Source organism: Acomys minous, assembly GCF_964271855.1.
Source record: "Acomys minous genome assembly, chromosome: 10".
NCBI lineage: Eukaryota > Metazoa > Chordata > Mammalia > Rodentia > Muridae > Acomys > Acomys minous.
In genome coordinates, this window is record NC_140491.1 from 33,147,294 (window position 1) to 33,172,584 (window position 25,291).

At 54.4% G+C, this 25,291-nt stretch overlaps 2 protein-coding genes across 8 annotated transcripts in view; both read right to left on the reverse strand.

The window, feature by feature from the left end:
- Nucleotides 1–7,506: 7,506 nt before the first annotated feature.
- Nucleotides 7,507–14,526, reverse strand: HGFAC (HGF activator). 2 transcript variants are annotated; one of them, XM_084799833.1, is made up of 14 exons: nucleotides 14,321–14,522; nucleotides 13,586–13,769; nucleotides 13,399–13,495; nucleotides 13,130–13,209; nucleotides 12,399–12,521; nucleotides 12,127–12,258; nucleotides 11,839–11,949; nucleotides 11,568–11,742; nucleotides 11,225–11,310; nucleotides 10,548–10,803; nucleotides 9,359–9,498; nucleotides 8,950–9,090; nucleotides 8,711–8,859; nucleotides 7,507–7,763 (listed from the first exon to the last, which is right to left on the reverse strand). In XM_084799833.1, the coding sequence occupies exons 1-14, from the start codon at nucleotides 14,432–14,434 to the stop codon at nucleotides 7,581–7,583; spliced, it is 1,971 nt and encodes a 656-aa protein (XP_084655959.1). In that variant the 5' UTR covers nucleotides 14,435–14,522; the 3' UTR covers nucleotides 7,507–7,580. The 2 variants fall into 2 exon arrangements, with proteins under 2 accessions (XP_084655959.1, XP_084655958.1); XM_084799832.1 differs by having other exon boundaries at nucleotides 11,568–11,949; nucleotides 14,321–14,526.
- Nucleotides 14,527–15,909: 1,383 nt separating this feature from the next.
- Nucleotides 15,910–25,291, reverse strand: part of RGS12 (regulator of G protein signaling 12) — a 103,644-nt gene continuing 94,262 nt past the window's right edge. For 3 of the 6 annotated variants that reach the window (XM_084799828.1, XM_084799830.1, XM_084799831.1), the window contains one exon: nucleotides 24,110–24,321. In XM_084799828.1, the coding sequence (XP_084655954.1) occupies nucleotides 24,259–24,321 (63 nt within the window). In that variant the 3' untranslated portion in view covers nucleotides 24,110–24,258. Of the gene's footprint in view, nucleotides 16,404–23,703; nucleotides 24,322–25,291 lie in introns of those variants that run through there. The other 3 variants (XM_084799826.1, XM_084799829.1, XM_084799827.1) reach the window with 2 other exon arrangements.

Below are 25,291 nucleotides of genomic sequence, written 5' to 3' on the forward strand. Positions count from 1 at the left end.
AGTGTTCCTGCCAGGCCTCAGGACCACTACCTAACACACCCTGAAAATCAGCCTAGGAGGAGAAAGTGGGACAGAGGCATTTTCTAAAAGGGAAGGAAACTGTCCCGAGACGACCCCACAGAAGGCTTCGTGGCCCTGCGCCTGCTCAGTCCCGGTTTTAGTTTGGCTTCAATGGCTTCATCCTTTACACCTGCCCTTCCCCCACGAGGCACCCCTGAAGACAGAACAACCTACAACAGCTCAGGCCCAGAACATTCCCGGTCCTTAGGTCTTCTCCACCCCCAGAGGTGGCTACCCTCCTGGCACATAGAGGAGATAGCAGAACAGACCTCTGCGTGCGTGGCTGCCAGGACCAGGACCCACGGTGCCACCTTATTACCCGCGGTCTCCCGGACTGGTCTCTCCCACTTCTGAAAGCCAGCTTGCACCAGCCTTGCAGCATGGAGGGCATGGAGGGCATTAGGGGGCTGTGCTGCCTGGTAACCGACTCACCTAGCCAACTGGCCTTGGACTCACCTAGCCAACTGGCCTTGGAGCCTCTGGATTTTTCTTCCTCAGCCTGCCCCTTAGGCTCCGGTCCTGAGATGTCTATGGCCACTCCAGATTACTGTGGAACCTAAGTGCTTTGACAGGCCAATGTCACAGACTCCCCAGATAAGACCCATGACTTAGGAGCACCCCAGGAGACAGAGAACACCCACAGTTGGGACTAACTGCATCTAGCAAAATAAACTCAGACAAGCAACGAAGCCCTGTGTGTTTGCCCAACCTGATCCTCGACTCCCAAGGAACGCTGGTCCAGGTAGAAAGGGGTGAAAGGCCAAACTGCATTCCATCCTGCCGTGTGCGCTTGTCTTTGCTCCACCTTGTACAGCCGCCTCCGGCTGCTTCCTGTCTGCTCCATACAGAGAAGCTGATGGTCAGAGCGGTGTGAGGACTCACGGCCAGGACTGACCCCCATGCGCTGACGCTAGGGGAGTACTCAGCCTGGGAGCCCTGGCCACAGCCCCTCCAGGGAATCCGGAGGACAAACTTTAGGTAGACCATAGGGCTGGTTTTAATGTCTTCCTGATATCTTGCTAGGGAGAGGGTACCAGGGAGCTCTGCATGTGCCTCACCCTGCATCACCTGTGCAGCGCGCTAGTGCCTTCTGCTCAACAGTTGCTGGCCACAGAGCCCCATTCATCCTCCCCACACATCGAAGGCCCCTGGGGACTGGCTTGGGACAGCCGGTGTGGAGTCAGTTGGGGGTTGTAGCAATGACCACATCCTCCCGGCCCAGGCTCCTGGCACTTGCTCTTCCCTTCAGGGAGGGGCCACGTCCTGCTGCATTCCAAGCGCTGGCCTTGGCCCAAACCCCAGCCACGCCTGGCAGCTGCACCTGCTCCCACACTGGCCCCGGAAATGTGGACGCCATGGGGGACAGACAGCTTCCTTCTCCCACTCTACATGACCTAGAAGACAGCACTGTGGTCACCAAGGCTGTCTGCTGAAAGGTAGGAAGGACTGTCTGCCCAGTAGAGGTCAATCTGGCCAAGAATTCTTGTGACCTTGGCCCTCTTTGTGCCTCAGTTTCCCCAGATGTCACCACCAGAGTTGCCAGGGCTCTATCTCTGGCCACTGAAGCAGATGACCAGAAGGATGTTAAGCCTCCTAAAGAAACAAGGTGACAGCTGGAAGGAGTAGGATGGCAGGAAGGCAGTCACATGTGAAACAGGATGACACTCGGACCCACACCCGCGCCTGGCACTGCTGCACACTGGACACCACAGGGGTTTAAGGAAGATTACAGCTGTGGTCACAGCTGCACCCCTATCTGAGCTCACGGCCACAGTGCTGCTGCTAGACTCTACGGCCAGCTAGACTGCCACCTCCACACCCAGGCCACAGGATGCTACTGTTCCGTCAGTGGCTCTACAGGCAGACCTCTGTGAGATGCTGCACTTGCCGCTTACTAGGCAAGACCATGCACACCATCATATGGCCTCAGCTTCTTGCCTCAGCCTGGTTTTGTTATCCTTGCCGTCATGCAAACATCTGTCACTAGTCACATGATGACAGGAAGGGTATTATGGACTGGATACCCTCCTAAGCTTCCCTTCTCGCCGCCCCCTCCACGCCCCCCCCCCAATGGCGCCTCTAAGAGAGTATTTACGGTAAATGAGGTCATACTCGAGGCCCCTAATCTGATAGGACAGGTGTCCTTATAAAATAACAAAGAGATCCCAAACAGTGTTCTCTCCTTCTCTGCACACAGGAAAAGCCACAGAAGGACTCATCAAAGAGGCAGCTGTCTACAAGCTGGAAGGACCTGGGGCTGAAGTCGACAGCCCCTTGATTATGGACTTCCAGCCTCTTAAAATCAAACAATTTTTTTATTTATTTAATTTTTATTTTAAGCAAATAGTTTAGTGCCATGGAGGCACCAGTAGGACCCCAGGTCCCTCTTCCTCTTTTATGTCAGGTCCCTCTTCCTCTTTTGTGTCTTAGCCTTCGAGTGAGAGCGTTGCCTTGTTGTATACATCTGCTGCAAATGAGGACAATGGAGGGCTAAAAGCTCCAACGCTGTGAGCCCGAGAACAACTCTATATAAGCTAATTGGTTCAGATAACTAATGATTGCTATTGAGGAACAGCAACAGAGGCAACTAACACCACAGGAGCAGCATAAGACTGCGGCTGTGCTGGGGTTTGAATGTGCTCCCCTACGATCACACTGTAGAAACCAAATTCCTACGTTAATGCTAATTGGAGGTGAGGTTGGAGGGATTAGTGTAATCATGGGAGGGGGACCCCTTGATGGAATCAGTGGCTTCACAAGAAGAGAAGGAGCTTTGTCTCACCCTGTGGTGTCCTATGCCACATTACACTGCAGCACACTGCTTCAGCAGACACCTAGCAGATGCCAGCGCTACACTCCTGGATTTCAAGCCTCCAGAACTGTGAGACAAATTAACTTCTTCATAAATTATCCAGTCTCAGGTATTCAGTTATAGCATCACAAAATGATGCCTCAAAAAATGTCCTTTCCTACATCTACCCCCATTAACATGAGGCCATGCACCCCATCATACTAAGAGACGGAAGTCTTTTCCACTCTCCAAACCTGACTTACTTTGATTAAAGAAAGGTAAAGGAAAACTCACCTCCACTTTTCTGTTTGGAGCATTGCCTCAGACATGCAAACAAGCCCAACGAAGCCTGATAGGGTGAGATTCATCATGGTCCTCCCGCTCCGGGTTCCAGCCAGCAGCCATCCATTCCTGAGGCATACAAGCCTACAACCCGCTGATAATTCCATAGCCTACACTATGGAGACCCCAGTTCAGTACAGGAAAACCACCCTGCAGAGCTTAGCCCAGCCCTAAGCACTGTGAACTAAATAAATGGCTATTGTCTCATGTCACTGAGATCTGAGTTCACTTGTGGTACAGAAAAGGCTTTCTGAAAAAAAAACCAGTACTGGGGGGAGGGGGGGGAGACACCAAAACCTGAGTATCTCTGGGATCACTGGAGGGATTAAGCCCAAATCCCCAAATCACCATGGGAACCCTAGGGGAACATGAGCCTAGCACGCAGAAGCAGGATGTTCTGTGGTAGAGAGAATTGAGCAGGTGGTGAAAGGCTGGTTAAGAGAACCCAACTATTGTCTGAACAACTAGCTAAAGGAATTAGTTGCTGAGGAGAGGTTGAGGAACAGAGGAGAAAATAAATAATGAGTCCCAGGTATAAATTGTGGTCCAAATTAAAAGGTCTTGTAGCCCAGGAGAACTTTATTTTTCTTCTGCTTTCCTTGTCTCTGTTACTTGCTTGCTTTTCTGTATAAGAGGAGGAAAGACCTGGGCCAGCAGCTTGCTCTGCCTCACCATGTGATGCCTTGTCCCATGTTACAGTGCTACACAAGGCCTTGGCAGGTGCCAGTACCACAGCCTTGAACATCCAGCCTAGTCCCTATAATTTAGCTAGTGTCATCATCGGTCTCAGATGCCTACTTGACACAAGCTTAGAGACAGCTTGGGAAAAGGAAACCTCAACTGGAGAATTGCCCAGCTCAGACTGGCTTGTGACTGTGTCTATGAGCGTTTTCATAATCACTAATTGGTACTGGAGGGCCCAGCCCACAGTGGGTGGTGTCAACCCTAGGCAGATGTGCCCAAGCAAAATAAGAAAGTAGGCTGAGCAAGCATGTGGATCAAGCCAGTAAGCAGAAGTCCTCCATGGTTCATGCTACATTCTCCTGTCTTGAGATCCTAACCTGGGTTATCTCAGTGATGGACAGCAACCTGCCAAGTGGAATAAATCTATTACTTTCCAAGTTGATTTTGGTCGGTGTTTTCTCATAACACAGAAAGCAATTGGGACAGTTTGTCTCAATGCTCAGCTATATCAACAGGAAATGAACTGAAACAGCCATGTACAACACTGTGGTAATAAAAATGAGACTTAGATAAATTTGCTGCTGGTTTCTTCAGCTCTTAGTTGATGTAGGATTCATCGTCACTGTTGACTGGATTTGGAATCACCCAGGAGATACACCTCTGGTCATGTCAGTGAGTCCATTTCCAGAGAAATTCAACTGAGGAAGGAAGGAATACCTTTGCAATGACTATTCTTGATTGTCAACTTGACTATATCCAGAATTACACCTGTGAGGGATTTTTTGCTGGGTCTGAAGTGGGTGGATCCACTTCTAGTTTGGGTCTTAAGGCAGGAAGACACATGATTTTGATCCAGCAGGAAGATACACCTTTAATCTGAGCCACACCTTCTGCTGGAAGCCTACATAAAGTCATGGAAGGTGGAAGCTTTTGCTCTGGCCTTGCTAGCACATCCATTCCCTCACTGGCGTTCAAGTCTACTTCTTCTGACTCCACTGTACACTGAAGACCAGCTGAGACATCCAGCCTTGTGGGACTGAGCAACTACTGGTTCCTTAGACTTTCTATTCACAGGCAGCCATTGTTAGCTTAGCTGGACCACAGCCTGTAAGTCATTCTAATAAATCCCTTCCTATAGATGAGAGATATTCAGTCTGTAAATTCTGTCATTCTAGAGAACCCTGAAGATTACAACTGTCCTAAGTGTGGGCAGCACTACACCATGGGCTGAGGTTCTAGGCTGAATAAAAAGGAGAAAGGAGGGGCTGAAAAGATAGCTCAGCAGTTAAGAGTGCAAGCTGCTCTCCTAGTAGATACAGTTTCAATTCCAGAACCCATATGGTGGTCAACAACCCTCATAGCTCCAATTCCAGAGGATCCAATGCCGTCTTCTGGCCTCTCAGGGCACCAGGCACATACATGGTGCTAAGACATATATGCAGGGGAAACATACACATAAAAATGATTTTAAAAAATAATTAAAAAGAAAGAGAGAGAACAAGTTGAGTCACATCACCGTCTCTGCTTCCCGACTGTGGACAAGTGTGGCAGGCACTACACCTTCCTGGCGTGATGGACTGTGTAGAGACGAACTGTGCACCAAACTACAGAATCCTTCCTTCTCTCCTTAACTTGCTTCTACCAGGCATATTGTCATGGCTATAAGAAAATGATGCAGTTGACTTAACGTCTAAACTTTGAGGACACAAGCTTCAGAAGAAATAATATCCCCAACTGATTATGGAGCTATTTAAAACCATGAATAATGAGACATCACCCTAAAAGGAAATTCCAGGCCAAGTGAGATATAGATTCTACCCATGTCATCCCAATCATGTCTAGAATCTCAGAGAATCTTGAAGAAAGGAAGAATGTTCCAGAACTTGTTATATGAGTTCATGGAACAGCCATTTAAAGGACTTAAGAAAAATGATGGATAATTCTACACAGAGACATAAATAAATCCCAAACAGTAAAAGCAACAGATGCAGAATGTGTCTGCCACATCCTACACCTGTGGGCTGGTCCCCTGGTAGGACCAACCCAAGATGTAGTCAAGATGAGGGGACCAGAGACGGCTCAGCAGCCTCAGATGGTTATGGAAGGGAGCATGTCCACACACTGGGGGCCATTCTCCTTGGCTTACAGGCTCATTTTCTCCCGGGGTATAAATGTATTCACCCATCTGTGAGAACCTGTACCCCAACCTTCTCTTTCTGTGGTGACTGCAGTCACACTGGGCTCGGGTCCATCCCAATTGTCATTGAGGAACACTGAAATCAGCCCCCCCCCCACTGGCTCTTAGTTGACCTAACGGTCACTATGTTGGGAGGTCACACAGCCAGGGACTTGCTGTCCCCGTGCTTCCATGGAGCAAACTGGACTGGTAGACCAACGATGACAAGCAGCTGGCCACTGGGCTCCGGCTGTCTGGGTAGAGGATACCAGTCTTGTCTGGATTGGACCAGATAGGTTTCTGGCTGCAGTTCTAAACTCTCCAGGACCAAGGGCTGAGGGGCCTGGCAGAGTCAGGGTCCTTCTGACCAGGAACAGTGCATTGGGAGAGGGTCCTGCTGGGCCAGTCCCCTCAGTGTCTCACAGGATGTCATGTGAGTGGGATGACGGGACGAGGGTCATCCACAGAGAACCTCTGGTACTCCAGGTAGCAGTGGAAGGGCTTACGGGTAGGTAGTGAGCATTTGAGGACTTCTGGATGGGTTGGGGCAAAAGCATCACCCAGAACTGAACAAACAGGCTCTATGTGTGGCATGGCGAGACTGCTGCTGAGGGAGGAACAGACTATAGTTGGCAAAGCTGCAGAGGGAGAGTAAGGCGCACCTCAGGTTAGCCAAGGAGGACAGGCATGGGGAAACCTGGTCCCGGCTGGAGACACTGAACAAGGTACCATCTGCTGCCCCGACTCAGGCCACATGGTCAGGAACCATGGGCTCTCATCTCCCAGTCTGAGTGTGCTAGCTTTGGGTACCCATAGAGACAGCTGGCCTTTGCCCCATCCTAACCTTTCTCCCTCGCCTGCCCCCCAACTCGCTTTGCAACACTTCTGTGCCCTTCCTCAGCTGGCGATGAATGTTCATGCCAGAGACTTCGGAGACCCTTGAGACATACCCAACTCTTTCCACAGCTCACAGACTTGGAGAGTTTGTCCCCTGCTCCCCCCACCACACTGCCCACTGTCTCTGGCCCCATCTTGTCTTCTCCAGAATAAGTTAGCTCCATGTCCTGCATGGATGGAGGCAAGCCTGGCTCCTGTGTGTGTGGGACCATCAGTAGCCAGTTACCTGGCTCTGCTCCTCAGGTCTCTTTCAGAGCTGTTACAGCTGATGGGGAACTGGACTTGGCTTCAGTGTCTTGCCCTGGTATGCTTAGGGTGCCTGGACCCTGGCCACTTACCTGTCTGGGGTACAGCCTAGAGGAGTCATCCCACCTGGCCCTCTGGGGACATTTTTGTGACTTGGGAGGCTGACGCTCCTACCCACACTCGGGAGCTACACTGGCTTCAGGCCCCACCCATGAAGCCACACCCTCTACCCTGAAGGCCCAGGCCGTAGCTTGCGGAGCCTGGATGCAAATGGCTATCCAGCTGGAGGTGTAGCCACTGTGAAGCCAGGTCCTTGGAAACATTTTTATTGTTGGTAATAGAAAGGGTGTTATGAGTAGCCTCCACTGGTGGTGGTGGGTGGGGTCAGGAGGCAGCTGCAGGTCGCTTGGATGGTCGTATGCGGTCATTGATCCAGCCCACATAATTGGACACACGGGTGTAGACTCCTGGCTTGTTAAGCCGCCCACAGCCATCACCCCAGCTGATGATGCCATAGAGGTAAGCGACACCATTCTTCTCACAGGCCAAGGGCCCGCCCGAGTCCCCCTGGAACAGAGACACAGCTCAGTCACCCGTGCACCAGCAGCTAGAGCCTGACACAGAAGCACTGGGACCTCCAGCCCTGCGAACGTCCTGAAGCAATAAGCCAGCAAAAGTCACTGGTGCTCCCTGAGGACAGAGGATTTTCAGGGCTGACTGCCTGGGGACAGGTGACAGGCTTTTCTGAGACGTGCAGCTTCTCTTCCTGACCCCTAATCGGCCAGGAAGGTGTCTTATCCCCAAACTGTTGGAAAAGCTTCTGCAACTCCACAGCACACAGCTCTGGTCCTACTCCATGAGGAACACACCGGATACTCTTGGGCCCAGCACGCTAGCATCACCACTGCCTGAACTGCCTCTTCACGGCCGGGCATACATCTCTCCATCTCTTAGAACAAGTACAGCATCTCTCCTTCCCCAGGACGCCCTCCCTGATTGCTCCAGAATCCACTCTACCGTGTCTCACCTGTGCCACCTCAGAAAAGGGACTTGACCTCTCTGAGGCTGCTTCCTCACCTGTTTAAAGGGTATAGAGCAGCTCCTCCATGTTGAAACAGGTTGACATGGAACCATGACCATGACCTGGCTTATGATGCCCTTGACAAACATTAGCTATTGGTTGATTAACTGACTGATTGATTGAATAATTGGTTGATTGATTGCTGACTTCACAAGAGAAATCTAGTCAGAGAACTGTAGCCTTTGAGGTCTGATTTCATATGGCTGGCCCTAACTCTTGCTTGAACAGCAGGGCTTTATCTGGGCTCTGTGTGGTGCTGGGCCTATTTTTGACTACTTAGGCAGTTTTCCTTCTGCTGCAAGGATGCCCTCCAGGAGGTGCCAAGTGATCCAAGGGAGGTGGACTTTCTGTCTTGGGCTCCCTGTTAGCTCTGGAGCTCCCTAGGGGCCCAGAAAATTCCAGTAAGACCCCATGTGACCTGGCAGTAGCTTACCTGGCAAGCATCAGCCTTGCAATCAAAGTAGCCGGCACAGAGCATGTTGGGGCTGATGTCAGCACCATATACCTCAGGGCTGCTACACTTGTGGTCAGCAACAAGGGGGACCAGCGCCTCCCGCAGGGAGCTGGAATAGCCGCTCACATCTGTGGAGTACCGCACTCTCAGGGCGGGGCAGGCTCAGTGCCTCACTGCCAAGAGCCCTGGGGTGGCACTGGGGACTCCCTCCGACTCACTCTCATCCATGTGGCCCCAGCCTGCAATCTGACACTTGTGTCCAGTAGGGAAGGAGCTGCCTGCCTCTGGCAGGCAGATGGGCTGAACAAACTGGGAGCGAACAGCACAGCGGTCCCCTTTCTTCTTCAGCCGGATCAAGACTGGGCAGGAGAGAGGCCAGGGATCAGCCTGGGCAGTGAAGGCCGCCACTAGACAGAACTACAGGGCAGGCCGTCCCAGGAGATAGGTAGATGGGAAATGGCTGGTGGGTGGCCTGAGAGACCACAGAGAAAGGGCAGCAAGATTTCTCCAGCCCCCTCCCCCTTGACCTCCGTTTCCCCCTTGTGTCTGCCTGGCTCCTACCCATGTCTGGGTACTGGTTTGGGGCACACAAACCACAACCCCACCTTGTCGAGGCCCTGAGCTCACCAAGGTCATGGTTGCTGGGGTTGAACACGGAGTACAGGGTGTAGGGCACATACTTCTCAATACTGAACGTCTGCGTCACGTCCGTCGTGCGGTTGAAGAAGTGCTGTCCCAGTACCACTGTGACGCTGTCCCTGGGGGGACTGCACAGGAGGCTGGCAGGAGTGGGGACCCAGCCTCTCCTTGGCACTATAGGGTCTCCCCTAGCTTGGCTCCTGTACTTGTTGGTCATGGCCAAGCAAGAGGGTCACAGACCTGAGAAAGGCCTGCACAGACGGTTTTAACCCGTGTGACAGCAGAGACAAACCAACAAGGGCGGTGGGGCCACAGTGATCCTGGCCCAGGTGCCCTATCCTCACGGACAACATCATAAGCCAGTGGGACCCTCAGGTGAGGTCTACTCTAAGAACAGGCCACATGGATGGAGATTTAATCTGACAAGAGGCCCTGGCCCAGCCTGGCCTGGCCTGTAGGGTCCTCAAGGGCAACTGCTTTACCTCTAGGATGTGGGGCTAGGAGGAACTGCTGAGGTTTTTCTATTCAGTCCAGTCAGTCTTGGTATTGGGGGGGGGGGTTGCGGCCTTGCTGGGTGGGGACCTGAGTTCACCTCAGGCCCTCACTCCTAAAAGCCCATTCACTGGCTGAGTCTCAGTTTCCCTGGCTGTGCAATGACCCTGGAGATTCTGCTACTCCAGGGTGTTGTAACTGAGCCCCTGATTCCATGCCCAGGCGAGTGGCCCTCAAACACCTAGACCCAGGCACAGGGTGGCACACGGGACACATCGACAACTCTGTCACCTTATTTCCACCCACTGCCCTGTTCTGGGAGAAGCAGGGTCTATGCAGATGGCAGGACCACACCCCACACTCCCCTTGCACAGGTACAAGGTAGCTGCAAGAGATGCCCCACGCCCATATTCCATGACTACCCCCAGTGCCCAGCACAAGCATCAGGCCACAGTGGGACCAAAGGTGTGTTAGGGAACAGGAGAAATGTCCAACAGAGGGAGCGATGGAAGTGTGCAGGTGCCGGGTAGGAGCGTGTGCCACAGGTAGGGGGCCCATGGGATGTGACATGTAGGTGGTCTCTGAGGAAGGGTAGATGTGGGCAGAATGGAAGGGTGAACATGTGGGAAGGGCTGGCGAGATGGTTGCGGGGAGAGTGCCCTGGGGACTCAGCCGGTGTACCCACCTGTTGGAGAAGCAGTGGGCTGCAGACACTACCCAGCAGGTGTGGACAAGGCTGCCAGCACAGAAGTTATTCCCAATGTAGATGGCGGCCAGCCAGGGGTGTGAGCCAGGCAGAGATGATGAGCCACCAATAATGCGTGGCCTCAAAAAGGTCCTCTTCTTGTGCCTCTTGCCACAGGTGGGACGTGCAGATGGGACCGACTCAGGTAGGGTCGCCAGGACCTCTGGGGTCCGGGCATGGACTCTGACCAGGGATTCTGGGAGTGGAGGTCATCAGTTCATACCCTTAGGTTTCCCTGGAGACAGGGAAGAGCCAGAGGGGTTCTACCTGGACCCATAGCCCAAGTCATCAGCCTGAGGCTCTGAGCAGTTACCCTGGGAGCCTCTGTTCCCTACTCTACAGATGGGGAGAGTATAATACAGGCTGCAGGCCTTGACCAGACCAGATCACTTGGTCAAGAATCATGTCTGTCTCTTCTACAGTCTGGGACCCACTGTATACCCACCATGGCCAGATTCTCTGCATGAGAGCCTTGGGGCACAGGCTTCTGATCACTGACCACCTCAGAGTCTAACTACAGGGCACCACTGAGTCTCCCCCTCCCCACCGACCTCCTTCTGAGAGTCCTCAGGGAGCACCACCCCTACTCTGCCCCCAACCTCTCAGGGTGCCCGCACCACAGGCTGCCAGGTGGCAATACTCCCATGACAGCGCGTTGTCCTTCACCACATAGCACCAAGGCCTCTCGTCCTTGTCTGGGTTCCTGGAGGCGGACAAGGGAATCTCACCACCACTCTCCCTGGAGGGTGGTCCTAACACCCAGCAGGATGGGCACCCACACCAACAGCACAGCTGTGTGCTTGCTCTGCAGACCCTGGTGGACACACCTGACCCCCATGCTCCTAAGACGCAGAGGCTAACAGCCATCTTGGCAGTGTTGGCCCCTGCTGAGTCTGGGGAGTTACTCTGTCCAATCCTTTGCCTACACAGAATGGGGCATAGTGGCCATTAGATGCTGACCGGCAGTAAGCATGCGGGCCCAGGCCAAGCAGTGCAGCAGCACCCACTGAGTCCACGTGCAGCTCCTGGTAGAGCAGGTCAGAGTTCCAGGCCAGGCAGCTCAGGCCTGAAGCAGCAGTGCTGGCCACGCCACGGTACTCTGTACCGTTTCCCAGGATGCAGCGCTCAGCGGGAACTGTGGGCACAGTGGGTGCCATGAGGCCAGGCCACAGCAAGGCCTCCTGACACCACTCCTCAGGGCTGCCCTGCACAAAACTGGAAAGTGGCTCACCAATGTTGCAGAACCGCCCAGCATAGCCCAACGGACAGGCACAGACACTGGTCCCTGTGCCCACAATCAGGTGGCAGGTCCCTCCATTCAGACATGGGCTGCTCAAGCAAGCTAGGAGAGAGTCCAGAAGCTAAACCTGGTCTCCAGGAACTCATCGAAGGGAGAGAGCTGAGCTCTTTCCCTGTGCCCTTGTTGTTGGGTGGGAAGGGGAGCACCTGTGTGGGGGACATGGCTCACCACCCCAGACACCATGGTACCTAGGCCTCCCTGAGGCTAGCCATGACATACCTGTGTGGTGGGTGCCTTCACACTGGGCCTGGCCCTCGATACAGCTGCACTGCTCCACACGTCCCTCACTCACACGGACCCATTGGTCGCCCACCTCAAAATACTCGTAGCGTGTATCATCAAAGCATTTCTCTGTGAGTCACACAGTGCTCCCACAGCACCCATGCAGGTCCTCCCCCAGGCAGGTATCACCCACCCCAGCCTGGACTCAGCAGCTGCTATCCCAGCCTCCCAGAACGGCTCCACTCCTGCCCCGCCCCAGGCCCACTCACCTGTGCCACAGTCCTTGCCGGTGAAGGCCAGAGGGCAAGTGCAGTGGTAGGACACATGGTCATGGGTACTGGAACATGTGCCCCCATTGAGGCAGGGTCGAGAGGCACAAGGATCAAGGACAGCTGAGTACATGTAGGAGGGGACATGGTGGGTGGTGGCAAGCCTTTGGAGTCCCTCCATACCCCCTTGCCTGCCACGGGGCCTCTGGTGACTGTTCACACTGTCCTTCCTAGATGCTGGGTGATCAAGTTCCCACCTTCCAATGACAACTGCCCCCCCCAACCTGGCATCTGAGAAAAGACCCCAGGTCTCTGCATTGCACACCTTAAACATCTACACATGCTCTGCCAAGCCACAGGGTTTCCTCCCGTGTACCCTGGGGCAACACACACACACAAGTTTCATGGTTCTGGACTGTTCAAGGGACCATGTATGGCTACAGGGATAGATCTCACCACAAGAGGGCGCCCTGGTATCACCAATGGCCACCAAAGCCATCCAGGGTCTAGAGAGGCCAGGGCAAAGCACTCTAGGCTGCCCTTTGCGCTGATAGCTCTTTTGTTTCTAGATACCACCGAGAGCAAACTCACAGACAACCTCCAAGTCCGTACAGGCTTCCCTGCTCAGGTCATCACTACCCCCATTCTGCACTTTGACCCCTATACCTCCATCCCAAGCACCCTGTCAAAGCCCTTCCTGGGGGCTCAGGCTGGCCCTTCCATATACCCACCTGGGCCTTCCACAGGCAGGGTGGCCTCTGCACAGTAGCCCCAGGCCCGGTCCCGGTCATAGTTGTGTGTAGTAGCACACCTGGAGGGGCAAGTCTGAAGATGACATGGAGTTCTTGCCAAGAGCCCCACCCATGCCTGCCTGGGCACCCTGGAGCACCTGTCCACTAGATCCACCCACTAGGTACTAAGCCCTAGCTGCAGGGCTTGTCAGGGTCCACAATGGGAACTGGGGTGGGGTCCTCAGCCCCTGTCCCACTCTGGGACTCACCACTTCCTATAGGCACTTCCTTCGGAGGTACAGGAGTGCAGCATGCGACCGCCATAGCGGAAAGGGAACCTGCACGGCTGCCCAGACTCAGTGAGCACTGCCGAGGGATGGAAGTGGCAGAGGTCAGCCGGTTCCCACCAGGTACTCCACCCCTACCCCAGCCATCCAGTTGCAGTGTCTGACCTACCTTGGCCTCCAGGGGGGCTGCTGCTGCTGGTGGGAGGGAGGTATCTCTCACTTTGGGGTCCCTCAGTCTCTGCCTCTGCTTCTGGAGCACTTGCTATTGAGGTGTTGACGTTCCCAAAGGTCACAGGGACCCGGGGGGTCACGGAGGTGGCTGTGGCATTAGGTTCTGGGATCTCCATGTGGTTCTAGGCGCCCAAAGGGGCCACAAAGGTGTGGGAATGGGGTAGTCCTTCACCCTTGGACTCCACCAATCAGATCAGTCACAGACCTGAGCCGCCTTAGGGCAGGTCCAAGGGACAGACAATGGATGTCCCCAAGACCTCCTCTGGCTTTTCCTCCCAAGTCTGAGCAGTTCAACACACTAGCTTAGAGTCACAACCCCCGTCCTACCACCAAGTCAACCTGGTATTGAGATTCAACCCTGAGGTCAGTTCTGGGGTGAACGGGAACAGCTGGAAGCACTCACAGCTCTCCCATACCCCATTTCAAACAGTGAAATACAACCAAAGCCCCAGGGACCCCATTCACAGGGCCTGGGCTACACAGGCAGCAACAAGAGGATCCCAGTAAGTTAAGGCCCCCGGCACGCCAGACCGGCTCAGCCCGGCACCTTACCTCTCTATGTGAAGGACAACTTTCACCCTACCAGGCCACCACACAGGACCTAGCTCCTCACCCCATCTCTGCAGCCCAGGGAGCCCTCAGCCACACTGGGAAGGAGAAGGTCAGTGCTCACCCTGTCAGCCTGGAGCTGGGCCCCCCGAGGCACCAGCAGCAGTATCAGGAGCAGCAGGAAGGGACATGGCCTGGGTAAGGAGCAGGGGCTAGGGGCCCAGGCCCGTTGCCCCATGACTCCTCTTGAGCAGGCGAGAGGGGCAGCAGGAGCAGAGTAGCCAGGGAATGTGGCCAGGGCAGGTGGGGTCAAGGCTACCCAACAATCATTAACCCTGCCTCCCGCTTGCATCCTTCAACCCCATGGCTCCACCCTGCTGCCCCAGCTCTGCCTGCCCTGCTGGGCAGCTGTTGTATTCCTGGAGCCAACACCACCCTCAAGCCTCAGCCTCTTCCAGGAAGTCTTCCAGGATGACTTGGGCAGGTCAGGGCCAGGCCTCCCAGGCACAGGTGCCTGGCCACACTGCCAGCCACTCCTATCTGTGAGTCCTTTACAGGAGCTGCTATATGCAAGGCCCTGGGGGCTCCTTCTCAGCCTGCTACTGAAGATTCAGGGTGGGGACAGTACTGTCCCCAATCCACGGATGTCAACACAGGGTAGAGGGTGTCTCCTCCATCCAGTGCCACATAGCAGCTAAAGAGAGGAGAGAACTGCTACCTGGGCCAAGTGCTGTGACCAACGGCCTCAGAACAATAACTCCCAATACCAGCCGAGCAGTTGGCTTCTCAGTGCCAGGGCCTCTACTCAGGCATCCTGGGCCCATAGCACAGTGTATCTTGCAGGCTTAGCCCAACAGTACCCTGTGGCCCTTTGCCTCCTGCTCCTTACTGGCTGCTTGTTCCAAGCCTGAGGTACACAGAATCCCCAGAAATGTGTCCTTATCAGACAGCCTAGGCAACTTCCCCCAGCAAGCTTTCTCAGCCCCGGTTACCTGTGGGCATAGCTTGCATACCTCAAGTTGGGCAGATTATACTGAGCATCCCTGAGAGCCACAGCCCTGTGGCCCTAGACAGGTACTGGGGGCCCTAGATAGGCACTGGGGGTTGTAGGCAAGCTGGAGTGGCCATCTTGCACCTATGGCTCTAGCTGTCTTAGAATCTCCTCTCCAGTTCCTAAGTAGACATCAGGCAGCATCCAAGCTTGCTAAAGTAGGTGTTACACACATGGTGGGGCATGATGGGCACTGAGGACATGTTGGTTTTGGGCAAAAGTGTCAGAACATGTTGGTGGTACTGGGGAAATAGTGGTGCTGGGGCACAGTGGAGACAGTGTGCAGGAAGGAGACCACAGGGACCCCATTGTAACTCAACTTAGCCCTGCCCTCACCAATGGCCAACCCCGACGACACAGAAGAGCACAGATGTCCAAGGACCCCAGATAATCTGAATGGGACAGGGTGAATGGACAACATTCGGGGTGTGGCTGGCCTCATTATCCTAGGGGTGGTCCTGGGGCCCATATCTCTGAGGATGGGAGGGGATTCTGACCTTCAGCTCCCAAGTACCAAGCTACTTTCTCTTCGCTGCCACCCTTGACTTCATGGCCAGGCACCATTTCCTCCCTGGGAGTCTTTCTTCCTAAAGCCATCTCCCTGGTGTGAGGGCTCCTGGGGGTACCATGTGACACCAGCACTCAGCACAATGCAACACATGGCAGGTCTTCAGAAACATTTTATTGGACAAAGTCTGAATGCCAAGGTGGGCTGCTGTGGAGGTCTCTAAATCCAGCCCCTGTGATGAGGTTGTCCCTTCAATTCCTAGTTTGGCTCCTGAGGGCACTGTGGCCGACGTGGCTCTTGGCTCTTGGCTCTTCCTAGGCCCCTGTTGTCTCAAAGAGTCATGAGCTTCCCCCTCAAACATCCATATGAACACAGAAACAGTGCAGGCTGGAGTAGTAGGAACTGCAAGGTCAGGAGAGCTTCAAACAAAGGTGGCATGGTGTGTGCTGGCCTTGGGCTTAGTGGGCTCACCTGGGATGGGGCTCAGGCCAGGACCGTTTGCTAAAAAGGGTCCATTGGCTTTCACCCTCCTGGCACCCAGCTGCATCCCCAGGATGCTGCCTCCCCACCCAGGAGACACACCCGCAACGACGTCCACGTCGATGATCCTGTTGACTGGCAGGCTTCCGCTGCCTCGGGCCCTGCCCCCTGTCACGGGGAGAAGAGAAGCTGTCATCTGCTTGGTTCAGTCTTGGGCTTCCAAAACCCATGCCACCCCACCATCCCTGCTGAGACACCAAATCCACTCCAGACAAGGTGAGCTCCAGCCACGGGCCTGGGAAAGTCAGAGGGCGCTCAACTGTCCACGCCTTCAGGCCAGTCATCATGAATACCAGGAGCCTCCACGGGTGATTCTCTTGATTGGCCACCTCATGGTGAGTGGCTCTGACAGCAGTCAAGTGCCACACAGTCCCAGCTGAGAGGGTCATGAATCACAGGTCGTTCTGACATGAGTAAGGGACCCAGGGCTCTGAGAATTGGAGAGCCCTGGGCAGTCCGGGGCCCTTGACTTGTAGGAAAGCCACAGGGCATATGCCTGTACTGGACTGACGCCAGGCCAGGGCTGTAAGCAGGGAGGCATGGGTTCATCCAGTGTGGGGCTGGAGTGGCCAGGAGGGACTCGGGGTAACCCATTGGGGTAGATGTACCCTGGGGTCCAGTATGGCCTCCCAGAAAGCAGGGAGAGGGGGCTGTCTCTGAGAATTTCCCAGAGATTCCCGTTGAGGGCACTTGTTAGATGGTCCTGATTGCTTACCGTCAGCGCCAGCAATATCCACCCTCAGTTTCTCCTGGGTGCTGTCTGCCTTCAAGCCTTGGAGACCCTAGGATCATCCCCCCCCCCCATAGCAGGCCTCTCAGGCCAGCTCCCATCACCCCTATCCTTTCTTTTCCTACTGTTAGAGTCATTTTCACCCGCACAAACACCTCTGGGTCTGTAGTGTCCCTTTACTCCCATGTCACCAACACCTATAGCCACTTGTTCCTCCCTGTCACCAGCCTGCTGCCTTCATTGTCATTGTCTGCCCCTTGCTGGGGCCCTTCTGTACTCTCTTCACCATCTTGCTCTGGTCTGAACATCTCCTCCATCACCCTAGATGCCCAAAACTACCTAGGAAGTTTCTAGATTTCAAGGTGGGGTTAGAAGTCTTCACCCCAGGACTGACTTGGTGCACTTGGCTGCGCATGGGCCTTGCAGGAGACCTATCTATCCACTTCAGGTGTGTATGTGGGGGCGTAACCCCACAGCCCAGTAAGTCTGTATGGATTTGTGCGTGGCTCCATTTGGGATAGGTCTCAGTTCTCTGCATGGCACCTGGCCAGGAGCAGTGTCACTAGGGTTAAGGCTCTGGGGGTGCCCTTGAGCACCCTACTTTCCTACATAGATTGGGGAATGTGATATATTATGCAGAAATGGATCCCCCACTTTTCTCTACCTCTAGGAGCCCCCAGGCAGAGTGGGGCCTTCTCTGCCAAAGCCCACAGTGGACAGACTATAGATACAGTCTTATCCCAATATTCCATTCCAAAAACCCAGAGCATGGAATTATATTCTACTAATTACCTCCAGACTCAGTTTCCCCAGCTTGCCACTAAAGGTGAAGATGCTGCTCCCTCAGTCCCAAGTGCCCTACCAGATACCAGGATTAGGAGTCTGTGATGGCCCAGCTTCTCTGTACCCAAAGGCCCCTTTACTCTTTGTATCCCACCTCACCCTTGGCCCAAACTTCCAGAAGTAGCTTCCATGAGGCCTTGTGTAACAAGTTCAGGCTTGTACATAGACATATGATGTCTCTGCTGAGCGTCCCCAGCTTATCATGTGACAAGTCCTGGGGACACATGAAGAGGTTCATCAGCCTCAGCTGGTATCAGTAACCTGGTGCCAGTGTAGTTAAGACTGGAACTCTCTCACAGTCTGCTCTATGGTCAGTCAGCAAGCGTTCTGCTAGGGCCTTGCCCTACCTACCCTGTCATCAGACTTCCATGGCTCCAGATGCCGGGCTGCACAGCAGCAAGATGGTTATGTGTAAAGAGACAGGAGTCAGTCACCTCGCCCCACCCCCAACTGGACACCAGTGGGGCATTTATGCAGAGTGCTACCAGGTCCTGAAAGAACCAGTGACTCCACAAAAAAACAGGGACCTGAAGTCCCCTCCAGGCATGAATGAACATTCAGGAAGAGACTTCAACTTCTAGCAGCTCTGTGTGCCCAGAAGGGGACAGGGCAGATTTTCTGGGGATCAAGGAAGTGCACCTCACAAGGAGGGGCACCCTCATACTTCCTGCCTGCTTAGCCTAGACTTGCTCTGAAAATGTGGCAAGTCCCAGCCAGTGACTCACAGTTCCAGGACCAGCCTACCCACAAGGCTCCACAAAGCTACCTACGCTGGGAACAATGCATGAGACCCCATTGATCTTCAGGAGCCACTGGGCTGGGCCAGTCTGGGGCAGCAAAGCCTACACCACACCTCCTGGCATCAGTTCCCTCAGGCTCTCTGAGTATTCTCAAGCACTCAGGCAAGGCCCTGGCAGCATCTCATTTCCTGCCCTTTGGGCCACCCACTGGCTTTTCTTCCTGGCACACTGGCCCTTGGCTAACCTGTGCTATTGGGTCCACTCAGCGCTCCCCTGACAGGGTCTTTGCCACAGCCCCAGACTCTGGGAACTACTAGGCTTCTCTCTGGGAGCCTGAAGCTTTCTAGGCAGCACTAGTGGCATCTGTCGTCTCCAAGCCTTTTTATTTACCTGTAGGCATTCTCCACCTGGGATGCTGCTCCCTGCTCTGGGCTGGGCATGTCTCCCCCAAGCCCATCCTTTATGGATCCATGCCCCACAGATAAGTAAAGTTGAGAGCTCAGCCCCTAAGATAAGCCCTCTCTCAGCGTGCATCCCTACCTAGTTGACTGTCCCTCTTCCTTTGCTGTCTCACAGCGCAGGGATACTGCCCTGAACTACGTCCCATACTCTGGGAACCGTGTGCACCATCTGGTCTAACGCCTCCCGCCAGAGCCTCCAGATGCTCCTGGAAAGGAGGAGACATAAGACCCAGGCACAGGTGAGCTGTGAATGCATGAAAATCTGGAAGGAGACAGTAAAGAGGACCAGAGGCCAGGACCCCATCCTGGCCATTCCACAGGTTACCACAGGGGCCTGCCAACTCCTGGCTCCTCATGGGAGAGAATTACTTAGCCTTGCTTCTGGCTCGTGACCCAGTTATCACAAAGACCCCAGCTCAGGATCAGGGCTGTGATGGGCTGAGCTAGATTACAGTCCCTTACTCTACAAACACTTGCTGGGCTTTGGGTTCATGCTTGCCCGTGGCTGGGGCAGACACTGGTACAGGGTACACTGGTGAGCAGGCAATGGGGGAATCCAGAGGATGGCACCTAGCAAGGCTGGTGTGCTGGGGTAGGGGCATCAAAGACATCAGCAGGGCTAGGGAAGGTCTATGCTGCAATGGGAGTGGGGCAAGTGAGTTCAGCTGGAGGGTGAGGCCATTGTAACTCAGGCCTGGAATCTGGAGGACAACAGGTACAGGAGCATCAACAGGGGCATGAGATCTACTTGCTAACATCCACTGGACAAGGCCTGGTACCAGATATGCTATGGACAGATGGCTTCCTTGGCAACGTGGCAAACTTGAGAGTATTAGGCTCTGGGGTGATGAGTTCTGGGCTGTCTGTGCCTCATGAGGGCTGGGCTTCCAGGGCACAACTTGCCTGAGGACATGAGAGGTGCTCCAGGGGCCCTAGGGATGGAACTGGATGGGACTTGCCAAGGAGAAAATGCCTGGATAGCGCCTGAGTTGGGCAAGGCTGTGCGCCATCACTCCAACTCAGGAAGTGTGACACCGTGCAGGCTGGGGTGGGCAGATAAGCCTGACACAGACTGGCTCTGACCGCGGGGCAGCAGTCACGCTATCTTTACCTCCAGGGTGAGGAACTGTCACAAGACTTTGTCCCAAGCCTCAGCCATCTCTGCGTGAGAAGGCAGGAAGGTAAAGATCTGCAGAGGGGAACTGAGCTGTCAGCCAGGCAAGCCTCTGGATGGCTGTGTGAAGGCCCCTCTGTAAGGCATCATGGCTCAGCCCTTTGGGAGACCTGGAGCTGGTATTTCTTGAGAGCCCTCTTCAGGAACCAGACCTTCCTCTATGGGCTGGGAGGTTTTCACTGGTCTGTCCTTAGCCAAGACCCTGAGCCTGGCTTCCAGTGGCAGTGATACCAAGTGGCCAGAGGGAGAAGATGAGGCAGGGCAGAGGCAGGTGGGACAGTGGCACCAAATCTAGCCATGGCTGAAGGGCAGCTGAAGAGGCCAGCCCTGGGGAGAGAACCACACCACCCCTCCTAGGCTCCACACTACTGTCGGCTATGTGCCCTCAGCGTGCTGAGCTGGGGGTGGGGCTCTTGCCATGCTCAGCGCAGCAGACTGCTCTGTGGTTCTCACCTCAGACCCCATCACCACAAGCTCACTTCTGCAAAGTTTCTTTCCTCCTTGAAACAGAGTGTCTCTGGGGCAGCACTGCACACCCTTCCAGGATGTGGAAAGACTTACAGCAGAGGACCCAAGCTGCTGACCCACACTGCCACCCACCCAGAGGCTCTCTTCAAGCCCCCAGCAAGTTGGCAGGCCATCACATAGACATACTAGAGTGGTGGGCAGGAATGACGGTCAAAACAACACACACAATTGTGAGGGACAATGTCCAGACTTGCCTGCAGGGACGTCCTACTTGGGAGGCCCCACTTCAGGCCCTGCACCCTTTGCAATGTAAAATAAAAAAGAGGACCCCACCAAGAGGGCTGAGAAGGAAGTTCTCCCAGGCTGGGGCACTCCTCTGCTTTTCCCTGTCATGGAGAATTTGAATATTTTGGAGTTTCCTATATCAAGACACAATTATACACGAAGTAATCGCATAGAGGCAACACACACACACACACACACACACACACACACACACACACACACACACACACACACACACCCCAAAGTGTCTATAGAGTGTCAGTGGCCATATTTCAATGACTTTCTCACTGGATCATGGGGCTGAGGCGGCCAACATACCCCTAAAAACTGTTTCCCAGAATTAGTGAGAACTGGGTGATGTGGGGCCTGACAACTCTAAGTGGCAGTTAGTTGGCCCACCCCTGCTCAGAGAGCCAGAAAGGACCCTTAGTGTGGGTACAGGAGCTCCCATAGGCGGCCTCCTCCGGCACTTCGAGCAGCCTCATCCAGCGAGGCACTCTCCCACATCAAGAAGCCCTGTGGCAGCTGGTCCCGGGAAACACTGGGGTACTTGGAAAGCAAGCTGAACGGTGGAACCATAGGCCGTGGCCTCCCTCTCCATACTGGGGCTACTGCCTCCAGAAGAAGGGAAAGTTATTAGCACTTTAGTGATGCTAGAGATGGAGCTACAGTGCGCTACAGCCGAAGGTCCCCCTGCCATGCCCCAGTCCCTCCTCTACTGTCATCTCTTCCAGGACAAAGTCCACAGACCCTGTCTCCCTCTCTCCTTAGGCACCAGAGACTCACTTTCTTCAAGTCTAGTAACACCTCTGTTTTTCCTCCATTAATACATCTAGGGCATATCAGCACAGGCCCCCTGGCTGGGTACCATACTGGGTGCCACTGTCCATGTGCCCCATGGGTAAACTACACAGCCTGGCTTTCCATAGCAGTGACTCACACTTCAGACATGGCACCAACATCTGAGCTCCCAGCCAGTGTGAGCAGAAAGAGGCTCCACAGGCATCCCAGAGAGGGGAACAGGGCTCAAAGAACCAACCCCAGGACCTCTGCTCCACTCACCTCTTCTGTGGTGGAGGGCCCGGGCAATGGCAGAAGGAGGTAGCCATGGAGATCACAGGCCTGAGGTGGGGGAGATCCTGCCAGAAGGCAGGATTGGCAGGGGACAATTTTATTCCCATTTTCTAACCTGCTCTTTCCTGTCACAAAGCTGCGTGTGGCAGGCATGTGAGAGGACTTTGTGAAGTGAATGGCCTCTTAAAAGCCACTGTATTTGGGGCTGGAGAGATGACCCAGTGATTAAGTTGCTGCTCTGGCAGAGGACCTGGGTTTGGTTCCCAGCACCTACATGGCAGCTCGCAGCCATCTCTAACTCCAGCCTCTGGGAGCACCAGACATATATGTAGAGCACATACAAATATGCAGGTAAAATGCGCAAACACACACAAATTTGTAAAAAAATTCAATTATTTTTAAAAGCTTATTTAAGGCAAATCTACTTAATTTCTTGAAAATGAGCAAGATGTAGAAAGGAATTATCCATACTTTAATCCTAAAGAGAAAAGCCACTCTCAAACCAGAAAGAAAGGAGTATTCAGCCAGTCCAGTGATGAGCTGTAGAGTTTATTACGCTCAGAAGAACAGAGTCAGAACACAGGGAGAACTGTAAACAGGCAGCTACAAAGGAGCAGAAAGGAGGGGTGTGGCATGACAGAGGTGCCCAAGCATGCACGCAGGGCCACTTTATGGCACCTCGTGCTTCCTCACCGGGTGTAGCCCCACTGGGTGGGGCTGTGGAGTCCAGCATGGCGTATGCCCACCCAGGTACCCAGATGTATGAGGGTACATGAAACATGCATCAAGGGCTCTGAGAAGACCCGGCCCAGGAAGCAGGGCCCAGATGGGCACCCACACTGCCTGCCTGCCATGGATCACAGCCTAGGTGTTAGACAGGAACAGTAGGAAACATGCACTGAGAGGCTCATCACTGCCATCGTGGGGACACAGAGCACAGCCAGCGGCTGCTGGGCCCTGTCACCACCGTGTGGGATCAGGAGTGTTTTGGGTGGGACTAGAGTAACATTCCCACCACTTGGTCACACTGTCCCTAGCCACACAAACTGTACTCATGCTTCCAGTAAGAAATGCCTGGCAGCATCTGAGGCCAGCAGCGAACAGCAGAGGCAGCAGAGACTGAGTAGTGCCAGTGCATAGCCTGGCCTGTGGGGGCACTAGGTAAGCCCTGGCTGACAACAAGAACCCCGGCCTTGTCAGCGTGGACACCTGCTGATTTGCCTAAGACAAATACTACTTTTCCCCATCTTAGGGCTAAAACACTAAAATGGCAGCAAGCAGGTTTTAAAGGTAAGATCCACACTCAGAGACCTGAGCCTGCACAAGGTGTCACTGGACATAGGTTACCATTTCCACAGCACCTTCACAGAGACAGCTCAACATGGTGGGTCTGCCTCAGGCTCAGTGACCCTTCCCGGGAGACTGAGCCTTGGCTGCCACCTGCTTTCCTTTCAGAAAAGGCTAAAGAGGCCCCATAAATACAAGAGAAGGAGGCCATCCCTCAGGTGTTTCAGTACACGGAAGTAAAGCAGGGGCTGCCTGCCTCAGTGTTCCCTTTATTAAACGTGGAGTGGACCAGGCTGTGGGCACAAGCAGGACAGATGGAGGGCGTAGAGTCAGAACCTGGAGGTACCTGGTTTTGTAGGTCCTGGTGTGTCTTGGGGTATGGGGGGTGGCGGTAGCAGCGTGCTGTTGGGGCTGCTGATGTCCCCCTCCCCCATCAGGGTCAGGTCAGCCACCTGCTCATCCTCCACAGTCTGGATGCCCCCAGCCTCCACTTCTGGTGATAGCCTCCTCCAGGCCCGCGTAGTACCCTCCTGCACAGTGGGGATGCAGGAGGGCTTTGTAGGCTTCTCTCCAGGTTGAGTGGTCCCAGGAGGACCAGGGGTGCTGTAGGCAGAGCCGGGGCTGTGGGCGGAGCCGGGGCTGTGGGTGGAGCCGGGGCTGTGGGCGGAGCCGGGGCTGTGGGCGGAGCCGGGGCTGTAAACTGAACTGGGGCTTTGAGCTGAGGCAGGGCTGGTGGCTGGGCTGTCACTGTAGCTCTCCTCAGTCTGAGCTGCTCCTTCCTGGCCATGGCCTGCCGCAGCTCTCTTACTAAAACCCTTGACTGTGGCTTGGTTGGACAGGGCAAGTTCTGAGGAACCAGAAGGTAAACGAAGAAACTCCGGCAGCACCAGGTCTTCCTTCCTTAGCAGCCCACGCTGGTCATCGGCTCTGTTGCTCTGAGCTTTGGAAATGAGCTCAAAAAACTCTATTGGAAGAAAAGCCACAGTGACCATATCTGAGAGACTCACAGATGCACTCATGCCTCGGCTCCTCTTATCAGGGGCTTCTGCTGCCTTGAGCTGCCACCAGTAACCAACAGGAATGTGAGGCCTGGAGTGGTTACACTACTTTACCCACACTGCTGAGGCCAATGTCTAGCTGCCAGCCCCCACGAAAATCACACTGTCAGGCCTAGGCCTGGCAACATCCCCTCTACTGAGTAGGTGACAAGCTTGCTGGCACTCAGTAGGATACTGCTAGTCCTCTGGCATCTGTTTTGCTCATACATGGAGATCTTTCTACCTGAGCATGGGTGAATTTAAGGTACAAGTGATGGTCAAAGTCGGGCATGACAGAGCCAGGGCCCAGCTGAACTGCAGATCCCCATAGGATGGCTAGCGTGTAGAAGGCTGAGAGAAAGCCTTAGCTGGGTAGAACAGAGGGCCCTGGGATCCACATGGCTCCCATGGCCATTGCCCCTGCACGGGTGGTGCTCTGGGGCTGAGGGATAAAGGCACCTCATGTCTCCCTGACACACCTGGAGTGCCCCAGCCCTTGGGCCAGAACGGGCACTGTGGGCTTGGCACCTTCTGGGCTTCTTCACTGCCTGTTCCAGAGCCTTTTCCTGCCATCTGGCTGCGTTTAATGGGACTCAAGCTCCCCAGTCACACCCCAGGGGTCGGAATTTCTCTAGTACCCTAATGGCTGTCTGTAACCCACAAGGAATCCAACATCTTCCACCTCAGTGGTCCTCAGAAATGCACACACTCAAAGCGTACGTGCATTACATCTGCTTAGTGGTCAGAAGGCCCAAGGGAGACATTTAATGGTTCTACTCTGTAAAGGTTCCAGAGTAGGGGACACATCCCACCCCCAAGGGCTTCCTACAGAAATCCTGTGTCAGGACAGACCAGGTCTGCCTCCAGCCTCCATGGTCAACATAGCTCAGCAAACCC